Source organism: Vipera ursinii (assembly GCF_947247035.1).
Source record: "Vipera ursinii genome assembly, chromosome: 1".
NCBI lineage: Eukaryota > Metazoa > Chordata > Lepidosauria > Squamata > Viperidae > Vipera > Vipera ursinii.
The window spans coordinates 29,423,569-29,440,639 of record NC_139512.1 but is presented as its reverse complement, the minus strand read 5'-3'; the positions used below and the strand labels follow the sequence as shown (position 1 = coordinate 29,440,639).

The following is a 17,071-nucleotide window of genomic DNA, read 5'->3' as shown; positions in this document are numbered from 1 at the left end:
CTCTCCACAGGTGTTCAATGGGATTCAGATCTGGACTCATTGCTGGCCACTTCAGAACTCTCCAGCGCTTTCTTGCCATCCATTTCTGGGTGCTTTTTGACGTATGTTTGGGGTCATTGTCCTGCTGGAAGACCCAAGATCTCGGACACAAACCCAGCTTTCTGACACTGGGCTCTACAGTGCAACCCAAAATCCTTTGGTAATCCTCAGATTTCATGATGCCTTGCACATATTCAAGGCACCCAGTGCCAGAGGCAGCAAAACAACCCCAAAACATCATTGAACCTTCACCATATTACACTGTAGGTACTGTGTTCTTTTCTTTGTAGGCCTCATTTCGTTTTCGGTAAACAGTAGAATGATGTGCTTTACCAAAAAGCTCTATCTTGGTCTCATCTGTCCACAAGACGTTTTCCCAGAAGGATTTTGGCTTACTCAAGTACATTTTGGCAAACTGTAATCTTGCTTTTTTATGTCTGTGTCAGCAGTGGGGTCCTCCTGGGTCTCCTGCCATAGCATTTCATTTCATTTGATTGTCGACGGATAGTTTGCGCTGACACTGATGCTCCTTGAGCCTGCAGGACAGCTTGCATTCCTTTGGAATTTGTTTGGGGCTGCTTATCCACCATCCGGACTATCCTGCGTTGCAACCTTTCATCAATTTTTCTCTTCTGTCCACGACCAGGGAGATTCGCTACAGTGCCATGGGTTGCAAACTTCTTGATAATGTTGCGCACTATGGACAAAGGCAAATCTAGATCTCTGGAGATGGACTTGTAACCTTGACATTGTTGATATTTGTCCACAATTTTGGTTCTCAAGTCCTCAGACAGTTTCTGTTGTCCATGCTTAGCGTGGCACACACAGACACACAATGCAAAGAAAGTGAACTTCTCTCCTTTTTATCTGCTTTCAGGTGTGGTTTTTATATTGCCCACACCTGTTACTTGCCCCAGGTGAGTTTAAAGGAGGATCACATGCTTGAAACAATCTTGTTTACCCACAATTTTGAAAGGGCACCAATAATTTTGTCCGGCCCATTTTTGGAGTTTTGTTTGACATTATGTCCAATTTGCTTTTTTTCCTCCCTTTTTTGTTGTGTTCCAATACACACAAAGGGAATAAACCTGTGTATAGCAAAACATGTGTTCCTGCAATACGTTTCTGTGAGAAATACTTGATTTTCTGGAAAAATTTCTGGAGTGCCAACAATTTCGGCCATGACTGTAGGACCTCATTTCTGCCTCCATGATGTACCTGTCCTCTTACTCTTGATCACTAACTTTGCTCAGAAGGAACTCATCAAACTCAGGAGTAATGGTGAAGAATCTCACCTTTTTGAAAAAACAACAGCTCTTGAGTTGTCTATTTGTTAAAAAATCTTATCTACCTGTTTAAAAAAATCTAGTGAGATATACATTTATGAAAACCATAGTGGGTCCTTTTCAAGAAGGCTACAAGAAGGCTATGATTTTGCTACTCATTAATATTTTCCATTACAGTACTTCCCTAGAGCAAATATTATACTAACAATATTTATTATTATTATTATTTTTTATTTTAATTCCATTTATATCCCGCCCTTCTCCGAAGACTCAGGGCGGCTTATAAGCTTAGCAGTAGCCTTCATTCTATGTATATGCCTGCTTATTAGGGCTTTCACACACACCCCAAGCGGCATTATTACAAAGTCAGCTTAATTGCCCCCAACAATCTGGGTCCTCATTTTACCTACCTCGGAAGGATGGAAGGCTGAGTCAACCTTGAGCCTGGTGGGATGCGAACCTGCACTAATTGCAGGCAGCTGGTGTTACTTAAGGAGGCATTAGCCCACTGCTCCACCAAGGCTCTTTTTGAATATTGGAATCAAATTGGCTATTTTCCAGTCCTCAGGAACAAATCTCAAAACAAAAAAATACATTTTTTTCTAGAAAATCGGCGATACTGCTAAGCTTGTAAGCCACCCTGAGTCTTCGGAGAAGGGTGGGACATAAATGGAATTTAAAAAAAAATACTCTCTGAACTGGGAGATTTATTTATTTTTGGCTGATTAACTTGGTTTATAATTTTTAATCTTTTGTTACCTCTGATTTCATCCCCTATCAGTTTTAACTGATTCTCCACCAAAAAACTCAGGTTTAGCAGAGGTCTATCCTAAATCTTTAATAATGAAAACAGAAGTGTAGAATTAAAATCAGTTCCTCTGCTGTTATTTTATCCTTCTGTAGCATGCTGTTAAAACCCCAGCCTCAGATTAGAAGATGTTTTTAATCAGTTACCTATTCTAAATTACTTGAAAGGTTTTTGTAATTTGTTTTAATGTTCTTTGCCAGGAGCTCTTCAAAGTCAAAGACATTTCTTCTCAAATTTCTTAATTGCAGAAGCCGGTCTTCCCTGGATCATGTGCCAAAGTATAATCTGAGTCCAAATCAATTCCTTTGTTTCACCCCATTGTTCCAATATTATAATGCTTAAGTTTTAAGCCACTTGTGTGTGTTTTGTTTGTAGTACCTATTGCTTCACTACCAAGAGAGAGTTCACTCTTTTGGTTAAACATATAATTGGAAAATAAGTTTCTCTTTAAACAAGAGTATACAACATGATGCATTAGAGTTGAATACCTTTCTTGCACATTCAAAACTCCAAAGACAATGATGAAGAAATATTACTTGTGTCATAAGGCCCAGAACATTTGGAAATTATAATGACTAAAATAGGCTGAAAAGACTTCCCTCTGAAACCAAGGAAGAATTCCTCCAAACTTCTTGGTTTGGCTCAAATGGATGTCAAGGTACATTTCCCACTATATTCAGCCTCGCCTATCCCAAGTTAAGTGAGGTTTCTGGCCACTGGATAGTTGTCTTTCCTTGTCCAACAATTCCCACAGCTTCAGCTTGAACTGTGCATGTCTAGTGGTTACGGCACCAGGCTAGAAACTAGGAGATTGACTGAGTTCTAGTCCCGCCTTAGCCTTGAAAGCCAGTTGAGTGAGTTTGGGCCAGTCACTCTCTCTCAGCCCATCTCACTTCACAAGAGTTGTTGTGGAAAAATTAGGAGGAGGAAAGTGTGTTGGATGTGTTCACCACATTATGTGTAAAAATAATAAAGAGATGATATAAATAAATAAAAATAAAACACAACAACACAGCCGATGTTACTGTATTGGCTCTTCCTATGGTTACATATGTTGTCCAGAAATTTAAGGCTGCATGGCATTTCCAAAGTTAGCCAGGTAATTGCATTAGGTCAGGAGTAGGCAACCTTGGCTCTTTTATGATTTGTGGACTACAACTCCCAGAATTCCTGAGCCAGCAGAGTTGAAGTCCACGAGTCATAAAAGAGCCAAGGTTGCCTAGCCCTGCATTAGGTTAACCTTTGTTTTAATGTTACAGTGAGACAAAGTTCTTCATATGGGAACTGTGTTACTTCACTTCCTTTGAAATGCCATAAGCCAAAAGTTTGGGGATGGGGTAGGGGAGCTCTCTTGTTCAGTGTGGACAATGGGGCCTTGGCCTTCTGTCCTGTGAGCTTCGAAGCTGCACTCAACATATGGTCCTAAATGAAACTATGTACATGGAAAGAAGTAAGCAGTGAGTACCGCAAGGTTGTTTCAGGCCTGGTAGTCTTCAATATTTTTATAAATGATTTAGATGAGGGAATAGAAGGGGAACTCATCAGATTTGCAGACACCAAGCTGGCAGGAATAGCCCAGCACCCAGAAGATAGGCTCAAGATCCAGATGGATCTCAACAGACCCGACTACTGGGTCCTATCTAACAAAATGAAATTCAGTGTAAAGAAAAGTAAGGTTTTACAGTTAGGCAAGAAAAAGCAAATGTATAGTACAGATTAGGTGAAACTGGGCTCAGTAGCAATAACTCTGAGAGGGATCTTGGAGACCTAGTGAACAATCAGTTAAATATGAGCTAGCTGCGTGCTGCAGCCACCAAAAAAAGCCAATTCAATTCTAGGCTACATTAACAGAAGGACAGAATCTAGATTGCATGAAGTGTTAGTACCGCTTTATAATGATATAAGGTTTCCTGCTTGAGCAGGAGATTGGATTAGAAGACCTCCAAAGTTCCTTCCAACTCTGTTATTCTTTTCTGTTCTTCCTTAGAAGGTAACACTTCAGCCAGGGTCATTTGCCAGGTCCTCCACTGAAAAGTGGAATATAACAAAATAATAAGAGTTGGAAGGGATCTTGGAGGTCTTCCAGTCCAACCCCTGCTCAAGCAGGAAACCCTATACCATTTCAGACAAGTGATTGTCCAATCTCTTCTTTAAAAATTCCAGTGTTGGAGCACTCAAAACTTCTGGAAGCAAGTCATTTCCCTAATTTAATTGTTCTGTCAGGAAATTTCTCATTTCTAGGTTGGATCTCTTCTTGATTAGTTTCCATCTGTTGCTTCTTGTCCTGCTTTCAGATCCTTTAGAGCAGGGGTCTTCAAACTTGGCCCTTTTATGACTGGTGGACTTCAACTCCCAGAATTCCTCAATCAGCCATTTTGATGAAACTGTGGGCTTGGATCCAGACCAGGGGTCTTCAAACTTGGCCCTTTAATGACTTGTGGACTTCAACTCCCAGAATTCCTCAATCAGCCATTTTGATAAAACTGTGGGCTTGGATCCAGACCAGGGGTCTTCAAACTTGGCCCTTTAATGACTTGTGGACTTCAACTCCCAGAATTCCTTAACCAGCATGCCTGACTGAGGAATTCTGGGAATTGAAGTCCACCAGTCATAAAAGGGCCAAGTTTGAAGACCCCTGCTTTAGAGACTAGAAGACTGTGAATAGAATAACCGAGTTGGAAGGGACCTTGTAGGTCATCTAGTCCAACCCCGCTGCTCATGCATAATAGCTTGACTCCCTCTTCTTTTTGGCAGCCCCCTAGATATTGGAACACTGCTATCATGTCATCCCCTAGCCCAGGGGAAGGCAACCTCGGCTCTTTTATGACTCATGGACTTCAACTCCCAGAATTCCTTCATGAGTCATAAAAGAGCCGAGGTTGCCTACCCCTGCCCTAGCCCTTCTTCTTTTCATTAAACTAGACGTAGCCAATATCTCCCTTCTTGCTCGCTTTCAAAAAACACAGGAGTAATTCAGCCCTCCTTTTTCAGGCAATGGTCACGGCTCCCGCCTACGTTCGAAGCGAGGCCCTTCTTTTCCTTCTGCCTAGGTAGGAAAGGGGGAAAAGAGCCGGGGGTCGCGCGCAGGCGCGCTCAAGGGGCAGCGAGAGAGAGCGCCTTGCGTGCGCACGCCACTCCAGGCTACGGCTGTCGCCTACCGCTTTCCGGTGCCGAGGGCGGATCGGGATAAGGATTCAACCGGCCGGAGGTGTCAGCTGGGACAACCGTTGCAACGCTGGCGCAGGATTTCCCTGGGTGCGTCGGGGTCCGAAAGGAGAGGCGGAGGCGCCCTCTCTTTGTGCAAAACACTCCGCAGCCTCCCGCCGGCCTTAGCTTTCACCCGGGAGGCTGGAGAAGGGGCATTTCGGAGCCGAGGCGCAGCCAGAGCCGCTTTCGGCTTCTGACCCCCCTGGGCTAGCGGAGCGCAGAAAGAGTGAACCGAACCCTCAAGAGAGGCTTGCAAGCCTGGCCGCCGGCTTGGCTCCGTCCGCGCAGACACATTCGTGGTTTTGGCGGCGGCGTTTGCAGACGTGGTGGGCGGCCTGGAAAGCTTGTTTGATTTGATCAGCTGAGCCTTCGCCCACTTGGCGCCCTCCAGATGAGGATCAGCGACTCCCCTCTTTCCTTGCCAGGGAAGGTGTAGGGCAGGGGTCTTCAAACTTGGCCCTTTTATGACTTGTGGACTTCAACTCCCAGAATTCCTCAGCCAGCTTTGCTGGCTGAGGAATTCTGGGAGTTGAAGTCCACAAGTCATAAAAGGGCCAAGTTTGAAGACCCCTGGTGTAGGGCGCCATGTTCCAGTAGGACTGGAGGGGATAAAACACTAGGACACCAGGAACAGGGGAAAAGGAACTGAGCTCTAACCGGCAGTTTTATGACATTAACTCGAAAATTGCGCTTACATTCTGACTTAAGTTTTCGTTATTATCTGTGCATTGTATTAAAAAAGCTTCCTGTATTGAAACTCTAGGATCCAGATAATTGTATCGGGGAGAGAGAAAGATGAACGATCCTGTTAGCCCAAATGAACTTGATTTGGAAAGACCTGTAAAGATTCAGTAGGAATCTGTGGTGCTCTTTGCCATGATAATTATGCAATAGTGAGAGTACTTTTTTGTGGGTTTTTGTTTTGTTTACATACTATACACGGGACAGATTTTTTTTAAATCTTTTTAAGAATCTTATCTCCCGGAATTTGATGAAAAATTGCTTCATTGTTGCACCGTTGATTCTCTTTTAGTTCATAATTCAAATTTAGTTTTGTGAAGAGATTTTTGTCACTAATTTATTTTTATTTTTTAAATAATTTGTATTGATGTTTAAAAATGCAAAGTAAAAAACTAATACAAACTGAAAAATATAAAAGAGCAAAAAGTAGATGGGAAAGGGGGAGAAGGAAAAAAAAGAAGAAAATGTTTATATATTTTTATTTCTTTTACTGTAACTCAGAAGCAAGTTACATTTATGCTGCCAAAGATACTTGGCTGGATTCAGAGGATGCAAAAAAGCACATTGATTTGTGCTTAGATTGTAAACCGCCCTGAGTCTTCGGAGAAGGGCGGGATGGTTTGGCTGGTCATAAGTAAATGTGTCACATCAACATAGCTTCTGAAAGCTGAAAATTAAATGCTAACCTCATATTTCAGGTTCAGTCTCAAATGTTAAAGTGGTAACAAGAGGAGTAAATTTTATTTTCGTCAGTTCCCTCCATGCTGTTTCTTACACTCTAGGTTGAATCATTTAAGAGTGCTATCCTGCTTATTCCTATTCAGAAATACCATCATATTTGTTGGGATTTACTGCATGAAATATAGTAGGGATTTAAAACATTTAATATATGCTTTTACCAAAATGCAGTACAAAAAATCCCCATAATAATTACAAGGCAATCCAACTAAATTAGAACCCAGTAAACAAATATTAACATCAAAACAACTAACACAACAATATATTTAAAACAATGCCCTGCAATAATAGCATTGAGTTTGTAGGCATTCATAATCATTATAATTCTGGGCTCTGGTTTTAAGGTTCCTGCATATTTATTTATCTGATAGATTTGTGTTTATCAAATCATCCATCCATCATTTTTTTTCCTGTGAGGGTATATTGGACTGTAAGAAAATGTATGTCTCAGAGTCTCCAGTGAATTTCTATTGGCTGTGACAGGCTTGGATGTGGATCTCTCCAGGCCCAGTTAACCATTATGCTACAGATCTTTCAACATGTTAAACTAGACTAGTGTTATGGTGAAAGTCTTGACCTGGTTCCCTAGACAATTCAAAGGACAGGCTATGAATGACTATAAATTTGCAGGTCTTCCAAATATAGAGATGTTCCATCTGAAGCTCTAAAGACAATTTGCAGTCATCTCTAGCTAGAATAGTAATTGAAGGTCATAATCATTAGACCCTTTGCACAAGTACAGCCAAAGTGCCAATTGTTCCTTCCATAGGTTAGTAGTCATTACACATGGTCAATCATATCTTTGCCATTTCATGTGCTATTCCAACTGTTGCATGAGAGCTCCTGGGTTCAGCTTATAGTCATTCATTCACATACAATAGCTACACTCAAATCACTTTCAATTTGAATGCTGAACCACAAAAGGTTCTTTAGAATACATGGAGACCCAATGAATTTAAAATAACAGCAAAATTATACTGGTTACAATGTATATATATTTGCTTTTTCACACCGAAACTCTTAACTTGGTAAAGATTCCTGAGGTACTTTAATGGTATGTGAGAGTGACCTTGGGAGACAAGGGAAAGAGCCACAGCCAGGGAGACAATCAGATTAGAGGGAGTTTAGTTCTCAGCAGGAATGTGGATGTGGCAAGGGGCCCTCCCTAGTTTCTTGGCTGTACAGATGATGGGGGTTGGGGAGGAATACTTTCAGACTTTCGAGATTCTATTAATGTAAGCTTAAACAGTAAAGCAGAATTAGTTTATCTGGGCATGCTTCTCGACTGCACTACCTCACAAGGCTGACATCAGTTTTACCAGTAATTAAAGTGGCTCTTCCGTCTTCTCCCTAGGACCTAGGTCACTCCCACACACCATTACAGAGATAAAGCAGAACAAGAAGAAACTCTGTCCCTCAAAAGACATAGTTGAAAATAATTATACTGCTTAGAAGACAGCTGTCTTCATTAACTGACATTAACTCTTTTAAGTTCTGAGATTCTGTTTTCTTGCAAGGCATACCTGAGGTAATGTGTTTGGCAGTAATTGCAGGCCTTCCTGCAGTTGACTGCACTGGAGTTAGCATGTTCCTTGAGAGAACCTCTTTTGTCTCCTAGAAGCACAATGGATACAGCAAGCCACAGCCTGATCCTCCTGCAACAACTCAACATGCAGCGAGAATTTGGCTTTCTTTGTGACTGCACAGTTGCAATTGGAGATGTCTACTTTAAAGCTCATCGAGCTGTCCTGGCTGCTTTTTCCAACTATTTTAAGATGATATTCATTCATCAGACAAGGTAAGTCGGTGCCCTTTCTTGAAGAGCATTTAAGACTCATGTTGACTTTTTGATGTGAGCTTCAGAAATTGCAGTTCTCACGTGACCTTTAGCATTTTATTTGCTGGCCTCCAAGTATATCAAGGACATTTCTGTTGGGGATGACTTTGAATAATGTATCTCTTTAGCTTCCAAATGGCCTGCAAAATAAAGATAGTAAATCAGGAGCTCAGATAAAAGGGATCATTTGAGTGATGGATGAGATGATCTTCATTATAATTATTATATAGGTTTAAAGGAACATTTTTCAAACTTGGCAACTTTGAGAGGTGTGACTGGGAAAATTCTGAGTAATGAAGTCCACACATCTTAAAATTGTTAAGACTGAAAAATATTGGCTTAAAGGTTATATTTATCCGTCAGAAAACAGACCTACTATGAGAAGATTCTGTTTCATAGCAGAAGAGGTATTGGAGGGTCCCACTGCTGGATGGTTCTTCTCCCATTCAGATCATAGGGCTGTGGGATTCTGTGGCCATTTATGTTTTGGTTGCAGTGAGAACAGAAGCATAATCTTCCACAAGCTCAGTGTTCCTATTGGAAAGACCATTGTGAATGTTTCCCTCCTCTTCCTTTAGCTGAAAATAGGGATGTTATCTTTGATCTAATATGGGAGGAAACTCAGCAGAAGGAACAAGGAGATGTTGGGAAAAGTTGGACAGAGAGTTGTACCTTTTAAGAAATATAAGCTTCTTCCTCTCCATCAGTGCGCTAGGTGTGAGTCCCCCTCCCACTCTTTTCTTATTTTCTTCACAATTACAAATAATCCTTTATGGATGGTAAATTTTATGAGTTGGGGTGTCTGGCTTTTGAGACAAGAAAAAGTTCCCGAGCTGTCCTTTCTCACCCCTTCTATGTTCAGAAGACAGCACTGCTCTCACTCCTAACAGCAGCACGTCACCACTCCTGAGTGGGGGAAACACCTCATCAGCTTAATTCCTGAGAGCTGTTAAGAGCAGTGCGGAAATGGGGAGCAGTTTTCAGAACAACACACATCCCTCACAGGTGTCAGCATGGAGAAGTCAGGATGATGGCCACAGTCTCCAGATGACACTATTCTTGCAATCTCAAGCCAGGAGGAAAGTATAACAGCCATTTGTATATACGTAAGCCTAGAGTATCTGCCAGCTTTTGTTCTTAGATATATAGTCACATTTTAATGTATTTTCACAATTGTATTTTTCCTAATTTTTTTTACATTTTGTGCACCTATATTCCTATATGTTACTTTGGAATTCCATTTTATGCGTTTATAGAAGGGCCTCCGAATCCCTGAAATTGTATATCTTAATTAACATATTGGTTCTCAAGGCTCCTTTGAGACATACTGAATGTGTTTGTCTTTGTCCTTCAATCAACAGAGGTTAAGCCATGATGTTCTTAGTTAACTCTCATTTTTGTTTCAAGCAGTGAATGCATAAAGATTCAGCCCACTGATATTCAACCTGACATATTCAGCTACTTGCTTCATATAATGTACACTGGCAAAGGACCTAAACAGATGGTCAATCATATGCGACTAGAGGAAGGCATCCGTTTCCTGCATGCTGACTATCTTTCCCGCATGGCAATTGAAATGAACCAGATGCTTTCACCGGAGGTTGTGCAGTCTTCAAACCTTTATGGGATTCAGATCTCAACCACACATAAGGCTGTGAAGGAGAATCTCCAGGCAAAGGAAAATTTAACCAATATTGGTAGTAGAGCCACTAATCAGGGAGATCATCCTCAGCTCCAGCTATCTCTGGCCATTGGGCTGGATGATGGATCTTTGGACCAGCAGGTTTCTCATCCTTCTACTAAGTCAACTGTGAAACCACCAGAGGAGGCTGCAAATCCACCTGTGACTATAAAACAGGAGAAGACTGACCCAGAGCCAGTTGTGTCTCAGAGTCACACATCATCCTCCCCAAGTCTCAGGGGTCCATCTATTTCCAAAGAAAACCTCAAAGTTCATTTATGCCAGTACTGTGGGGAACATTTTGAATCCCGGAACAATCTGTGTGAACACCTATTTACTCATGTGTCAGGATCATTGCCCTTTAGGGTTCCAACCTCCATCCTGGAAAGCAATAACCTTAGCCAGCTGCAGCCTCTCAGTGAAAACTGTGAAGCTACTGAAAGTCACCGACTCAGTTCCTTCCTTCAGAAAGAGAATGAGCACTATTCAGAATATCCCAGCCACCCCAACCTAGAGGCACTGCCAATTGGCCAGCTCTCACTGGTGTCCAAGGACACAGAACCTGTGGAATTAAACTGTAACTTTTCCTTTTCACGGAAAAGAAAGATCAGCTGCACTGTTTGTGGTCACAAATTTCTCCGAAAAAACCAGCTGCTTGAACACATGTATACGCACAAAGGCAAACACTTGAAATTTGGCCGATACCAGCGGGTTGGCAATACGGCAGCGATCAAGTTTCAGCCATATGGTGACAATTGGATCCCAAGTATGGTGAAAAGTGGCACTCTCTCACAAGCTCACGTGGATTCACAAAATGCATTGGATCCTGACCTCTCTCAAGAGAGCATTGATACCATACTTGTGGAATAGTTCTTTCCTTTTCTGTTCTCTTTGACCTGTAGCCTGTTCATTCAGTCCTATTGTACGAGTTTTTTGTTCTTCTGAAATACAACATGGCAGATGCCCTGTTGTATGTTACCTTCCTAGTTGGAGGGTCAGCTGTTTTCCAGAATATCCCAGTAATGTATGACATGAGGAATGCATGTGGAAAATGATACAGCTAGATCTTTGTACATATTTTTGTACATAAAATATATAAAATATTTGGTACATAAAATATTGCCGGGAAATACAATTAAAGCCATTGAAAGAATGGAAGGAGGCACAGATTCCCATGTAGGAACTTTTTGTTTCCGACTGGTGCAGGAACTTAAAAGACCATGGAATGCTATTCTCTGTCAACAACAAAAAAAACAACACTTGGGTTGTGGTTCATGCTTTGCTCAGTTCACTGTTTTTGAAGACGGGGTAGTTCCAGATATTTTAATAATATCCATATAATGCTGGCATGTTACCTCTAGAGCTTTCCATGATGCATCAGGTTGGGAGGACAACAAAGGGAAGTTGCAGTACTCATATAAAAGAAAATTTATTGTAAATCGTATTTAATTTCAATTAAATTTGTTTTAAATTAGCATCCTGCTTAATGTTCTTCAGTTTAAAGAAAGGTCATAGTGTGTCATTGATCAGTTAGCTTTACTAGTTATGATGAAATTAGATTAATTCAAGTACTGTAAAATAAAATTTCTGTTCAGTTGCACTATTTCCTTTGTCGGCTAGAAATTGTTACATAGAAATGTAATTTTAATAAAGTGACTTTATTATGAGCACGTGGGAGGTTGATCCAAGGCACAGCACTCAAGATGCCTTTTCTGAATCTTCTCATTTTTATTAACACAGCAAAGCAAAGCAAATTTTCAGTTTCAGTGTTATATTGCAGCAGCTTAGCCAGATAAACTAAATTGCTTTTCTGTCCTGTTTCTACTTTACTGATAAATAGCCAGGAAGCTACAATAATAATACAAAGCAAAGCAATATCAGCAAATTTATATAATTCCAAACATTTCTACTAATGTTAGTAAGTACCTTTTATTTCTGGTAAAGTTTACCTTGTTAACTGTGGGTCGAAAGTATTTGCTAACTATGAGCACTCTTATGTCTACATCGGTGTTTCTCAGTCTCAACAACTTAACTCGTGATAACTTCAAGTCCCAGAATTCCCCAACCAAGTTGCTTTAAATTGTTGAGATTAAAAGTACTAGTTTACATTCTATCCCTATTTCTTACATAGAAGTAATAGTGGGTTGATTACACTGGCTAGCATTCTCTCAAAATCAGAAAAGCGTCTCACTTTTTTTTGGCCATGTCATGCAGGGGAATTCACTGGAGAAAGCAATTGTGCTTGGAAGAGTTGGGAGTAAAAGGAAATCAGGCCGCTGAAGAACACATATGAATCACATGGTTCATATCACAATATGTTTCAATACTTGCCCAATCCTTGCATCTGCTATGGACATGTATACTAGAGAGTGGGTGTTCCATTTTCTTTCTGGTACAATACAATTTAATTGCTAGTCAATTAATGCTGTTATGCTTATTGGTTAAGGTGATAACCATAGAGTGGGTTATGATATTAACTGAAGGTATCCTGCTTGCTAAAGCATTACAGCATACACCAATTGATTCTGGTAATAATCTTATGTTTTAAATTCTTCACTCATTATTAAAAAATTAAGGAAAGAAACTCAGTAATTCTGTATTGCAGATTCTCATGTTATTTTTCTATAACAGCTTGCACTTGATCATTGTATGACTGGTTTCCCAAGCACTTGGACTTCAGTAAGGCATTTGATAAAGTAGACCACAACTTACTACTTGATAAGATAGAAAAATGTTGAGTTAGACAGCATCACCGCCAGATGGATTCATAGCTGGCTGATCGGCTGTATTCAGCATGTGGTCCTCAATGGAACTGCATCTACATGTGTGTAGTGCGGTGCCCCAGGGCTCTACTCTGGACCCAGTGCTCTTCAACATCTTCATCAATGATTTGGATGAGGGGATAGATGGGGAACTCATCACTTTTCAGATGACACCAAGCTGGCAAAAATAGCCTACGCTCCAGAAGATAGGCTTAAGATACAGAAGGATCTTGACAGACTTGAACATTGGGCACTATCTAACAAAATGAAATTCAGTGATGAAAAAAATAAGGTTCTTCATTTATGCAAGAAATAACAAATACACAGGTACAGTATCTGTGGTACTTTGCTCAATAGTAATAACTGAGAGGGATCTCGGAGTCATAGTAGACAATCACTTAAATATGAGCCAGGAGTGTGCTGCAGCTGCCAAAAAAGCTAACAGTGCTAGGCTGCATTAATGGATAGAATCAAGATCACGTGAAATGTTAATACCACTTTATAATGCCTTGGTAAGACCACACTTGGAATACTGTATCCAGTTTTGATCACCACGATATAAAAAAGATGTTGAGACTCTAGAAAGAGTACAGAGAAGAGCAACAAAGGGCATTGGAGGCTAAAACAAAGAACAGTTGCTGGCATTGGCTATGTCTAGTTTAATGAAGAGAAGGATGAGGGGGGACATGATAGCAGTGTTCCAATATCTCAGGGGCTGCCACAAAGAAAAGGGAGTCAAGCTATTCTCCAAAGCGCCTCAAGGCAGGACAAGAAGCACTGGATGGAAACTAGTCAAGGAGAGAAGCAACTTAGAACTAAGGAGAAATTTCCTGACGGAACAATCAGTGGAACAACGTGCCTCCAGAAGTTGGAAATACTCCAACACTGGAAGTTTTTAAGAAAAGAATGGACAATCATTTTTCTGAAATGGTATAGGGCAGACATGTCAAACACAAGGCCCGGGGGCCAGATCCGGCCCGCAAAGTGGTTTCATACGGCCCGCAAAGCCATCCTGGAAACAGTGAGGGAACGGCCCCCACTGCCTTGGCCATGGCCCAGAGACCCTCCTTCTGCCAGAGACCCTCAGATCTGTCCCATTCCTGCCCAGGCCCCAATAGGCACCCTTGATGCGAACGATGTAGAGCTGGCCATGCCCACCCAGTAGGCCATACGCACTTTAGCCACACCCACCCAGTAGGCCACACCCACCCAGGCCACACCCACCCGGCCCCCTGAGGGCAACCGCAATGCTGATGCGGCCCTCAATGAAATTGAGTTTGACACCCCTGGTATAGGGTTTCCTGCCTGAGGGGAGGTTGGACTAGAAGACCTCCAAGATCTCTTCCAACATTATTGTTATTATTGTTGTTGTTTTGTTTATTATTATTATTACCTTCTGCAGAATTAAGGGTTTGTTTGGTTGAAGACTGACATAGAAATGTAAGTCACCATGGATCTATGGAGAGTTGGCAGTGTATAAATTTGACTAATCAGTCCAGCAGAGGATTGCATTATCTGTGTTTGGATACACAACCTAGTGATAGAATATATACTTTGCATACAAACATTTATTTCTAAGTTCTGTTCCTAAACTCTCCAACTAAAAGGTTTGGTAAAAAGTAATGAGAGAGATTGGTAGAATCACTGAGAAAGGAATGTTTTTTTCCAGTGTGGACTTTTATTCTGATATATACACATAGTCCTCAGGTTACATGCACTTGTTTTCTGTTTTTATGTTATTCTGTTTAATGACCAGAGTTACGGCAATGCTGAACAAGGGAAACTTATGACTGGTCCTTAGAATTCAGGCTGTAGTCACAGAACTGGATTATGGGCACTTGGTGCCCAGCTTGTAATTACAGTGTTTCAGCCAGTCACAATCATGCAATTGTGATTTTCAATGTTCAGTGTTTGCTTCTCTCGAGCAAAGTCAATGGGGAAGCTGGCAGGAAGTCATAAGTCACTCCCTCTGTTTTTTTGCCCATCAGTACTCTGTAGTGCCCACAGCACCCATCTGTAGCATTTATACACCCGCTGAACTGCTTCCTGGGACTCCTGCCTCTACCTGTTTAACCCATGTGGTCCAGGGGTAACAGTGTCATCTGGGAGTGCTGAGATTTCTGTTGCTAAGTGATATGGTTACATGATGTCATGCATGATGACTGCATCACTTAGGGATGGAAATTCCAATTGTTGTAATCCAAGAACTACCTGTATTCATTTCCTACAGTGAGCAAGATCATAGATGATCATCACAGGAATCTTTTTTGTTACAAAGAATCCATTATTAATATTTTCCCATGTACCCTTTAATTTTTTCTGCAAATATCCTGCATTAGTTCATATATACAAAAGGAGTGATATCTTTTGAAGATTTATTTGGAAAGCGATATATAAAATGTTTGAATTTGAATTTTTAAAATAAAAAAATTGCAGTTCACAATTTTTAGTATTCTTGAAGAGACCTTTTAGAATTAAGGCCTTCTTAGGATGCAAGATCATGTTTGCTGCATTGGACTAATAGGAAGGCAGAGGTGCTGGGAGCGTCCCTCAGATTCTAATTACCCTTCTCTGGTTACAGCTTCAGATGCTGTGACTTTGCATCTTGCCTTCAGTTTCATTTCAGCACCAACTTTTTCAGAATGATAGGACTTTGTTGGCCATTAGATGGCAGCCAAGTGCTAATAGAGAGCTATCTTGCCCTATGAGAAAATAGTTCTTGGGAGTTTTAAACTCCACCAGTGATGTGTCTTCCTCCTTCTCCACTGAATCATGTGCTTTGACTAAAATTTAACCTATCGCTCGCTTCCTGTTCTATTTTTCAGCAGAATAGATGTTGAAATTTATAAAGAAATAATTTTGTATGTAAACCTACAGACAATCCTTGATTAACAATGGTAATTGGGACCAGAATTTCCATCACTAAACAACACCGTCATAAAGCACAATTCATATGACAGCATCACTTAGCAGTGGCAATCCCAGCAGTCTCCACTGCCATTGTTAAACAAGGTTTGTGGATTGTCCCCATCAGAGCCCGGTTATGAGAAGGAAGATGGAGGTTGGAATCAGGACCATCTGACAAGGATGGCATGTCTCCCTTGGCATATTTAGAGAGTCCAGGACTGAGGATGATGCTGTCCCAGGCCCCTCAGGTATTGGGGGAGGTGGTTGACCAGACAGAGAGCTGTCTTCCTCCACAGACACAGTGGAGGATTGGCTGCTGACAGGTAACTTTCTGTCTGGTTGACACCCCCAATGCCTGAGGGGCCTGGGATAGCAACATCCTCAGCCCCTGGCCTCTTCAAACATGTCAAGGGAGACATGCCATCCCTGTCGACGGTCATGGTTCCAACTCCTCCTCCAAACCAGGCTCCAATGGGGTCATGACTGTTTGTAAGTTATTAACCTCCTTGCAACTTCTGCCAGCTTCCAACAACCAAAGTCAGTGGGGAAGACAGCAGGAAGTTCAAAGCCCCAAGCAGCTCACAAGCCAATGGGTAAGTGGTTGCTGCAAGGTGCAGGAGGGCATGCAAGGAACAGGTGCAGTGCAAACATGGCAGGGCTTAGGGTGGCTGCTACAGGGTGAGCAAAAGTTTGCAAGGGGTGGGTGTCGGTGTAGTTGCTGGTGGTAGAAGACACTTACCAGAGCAACCTGTGACCTATGCCAGTTTCCCAATTGATTTTGCTTGTAGGAAGTTGGCAGGGAAGATTGCAAATGGAGATCATGTGATCATGGGACACTGCAACTGGTGTAAGTGGCAGCTGGTTGCCAAGTGCCCAGACAGTGATCATGTACCAAGGAGTGCTGAGACAGCTGGAACTTTGAGGACTGATTGTAACTACCACTCATTCAACTCAGTCCTATCTTCCAACAGAAACCCCAATTCCTACCAGCACTGATGATGTTACCTAATTTGGGTAGCAAAACATCTACAAGAAAACAGCCAAGCTCAGAGAGCACCAAGGATC

At 41.5% G+C, this 17,071-nt stretch overlaps 1 protein-coding gene across 2 annotated transcripts; it reads left to right on the top strand.

Annotated features, from left to right (window-relative positions):
* Positions 1–5,244: 5,244 nt before the first annotated feature.
* On the top strand, positions 5,245–11,996 carry ZBTB25 (zinc finger and BTB domain containing 25). Of its 2 annotated transcripts, XM_083351155.1 has the most exons (3): positions 5,245–5,388; positions 8,438–8,617; positions 10,067–11,996. In XM_083351155.1, exons 2-3 carry the CDS (start codon positions 8,445–8,447, stop codon positions 11,205–11,207), a joined length of 1,314 nt encoding a protein of 437 aa, XP_083207281.1. In that variant the 5' UTR covers positions 5,245–5,388; positions 8,438–8,444; the 3' UTR covers positions 11,208–11,996. The 2 variants fall into 2 exon arrangements, with proteins under 2 accessions (XP_083207281.1, XP_083207282.1); XM_083351156.1 differs by lacking the exon at positions 5,245–5,388 and having other exon boundaries at positions 8,043–8,617.
* The last annotated feature ends 5,075 nt before the right edge of the window (positions 11,997–17,071 follow it).

Excerpts from the sequence above, each read along its gene's own strand:
- ZBTB25 (XM_083351155.1), top strand. The coding sequence starts at position 8,445 with ATGGATACAGCAAGCCACAGCCTGATCCTCCTGCAACAACTCAACATG. Across the intron at positions 8,618-10,066 it reads ATATTCATTCATCAGACAAG|TGAATGCATAAAGATTCAGC; the intron begins GTAAGTCGGTGC and ends TGTTTCAAGCAG.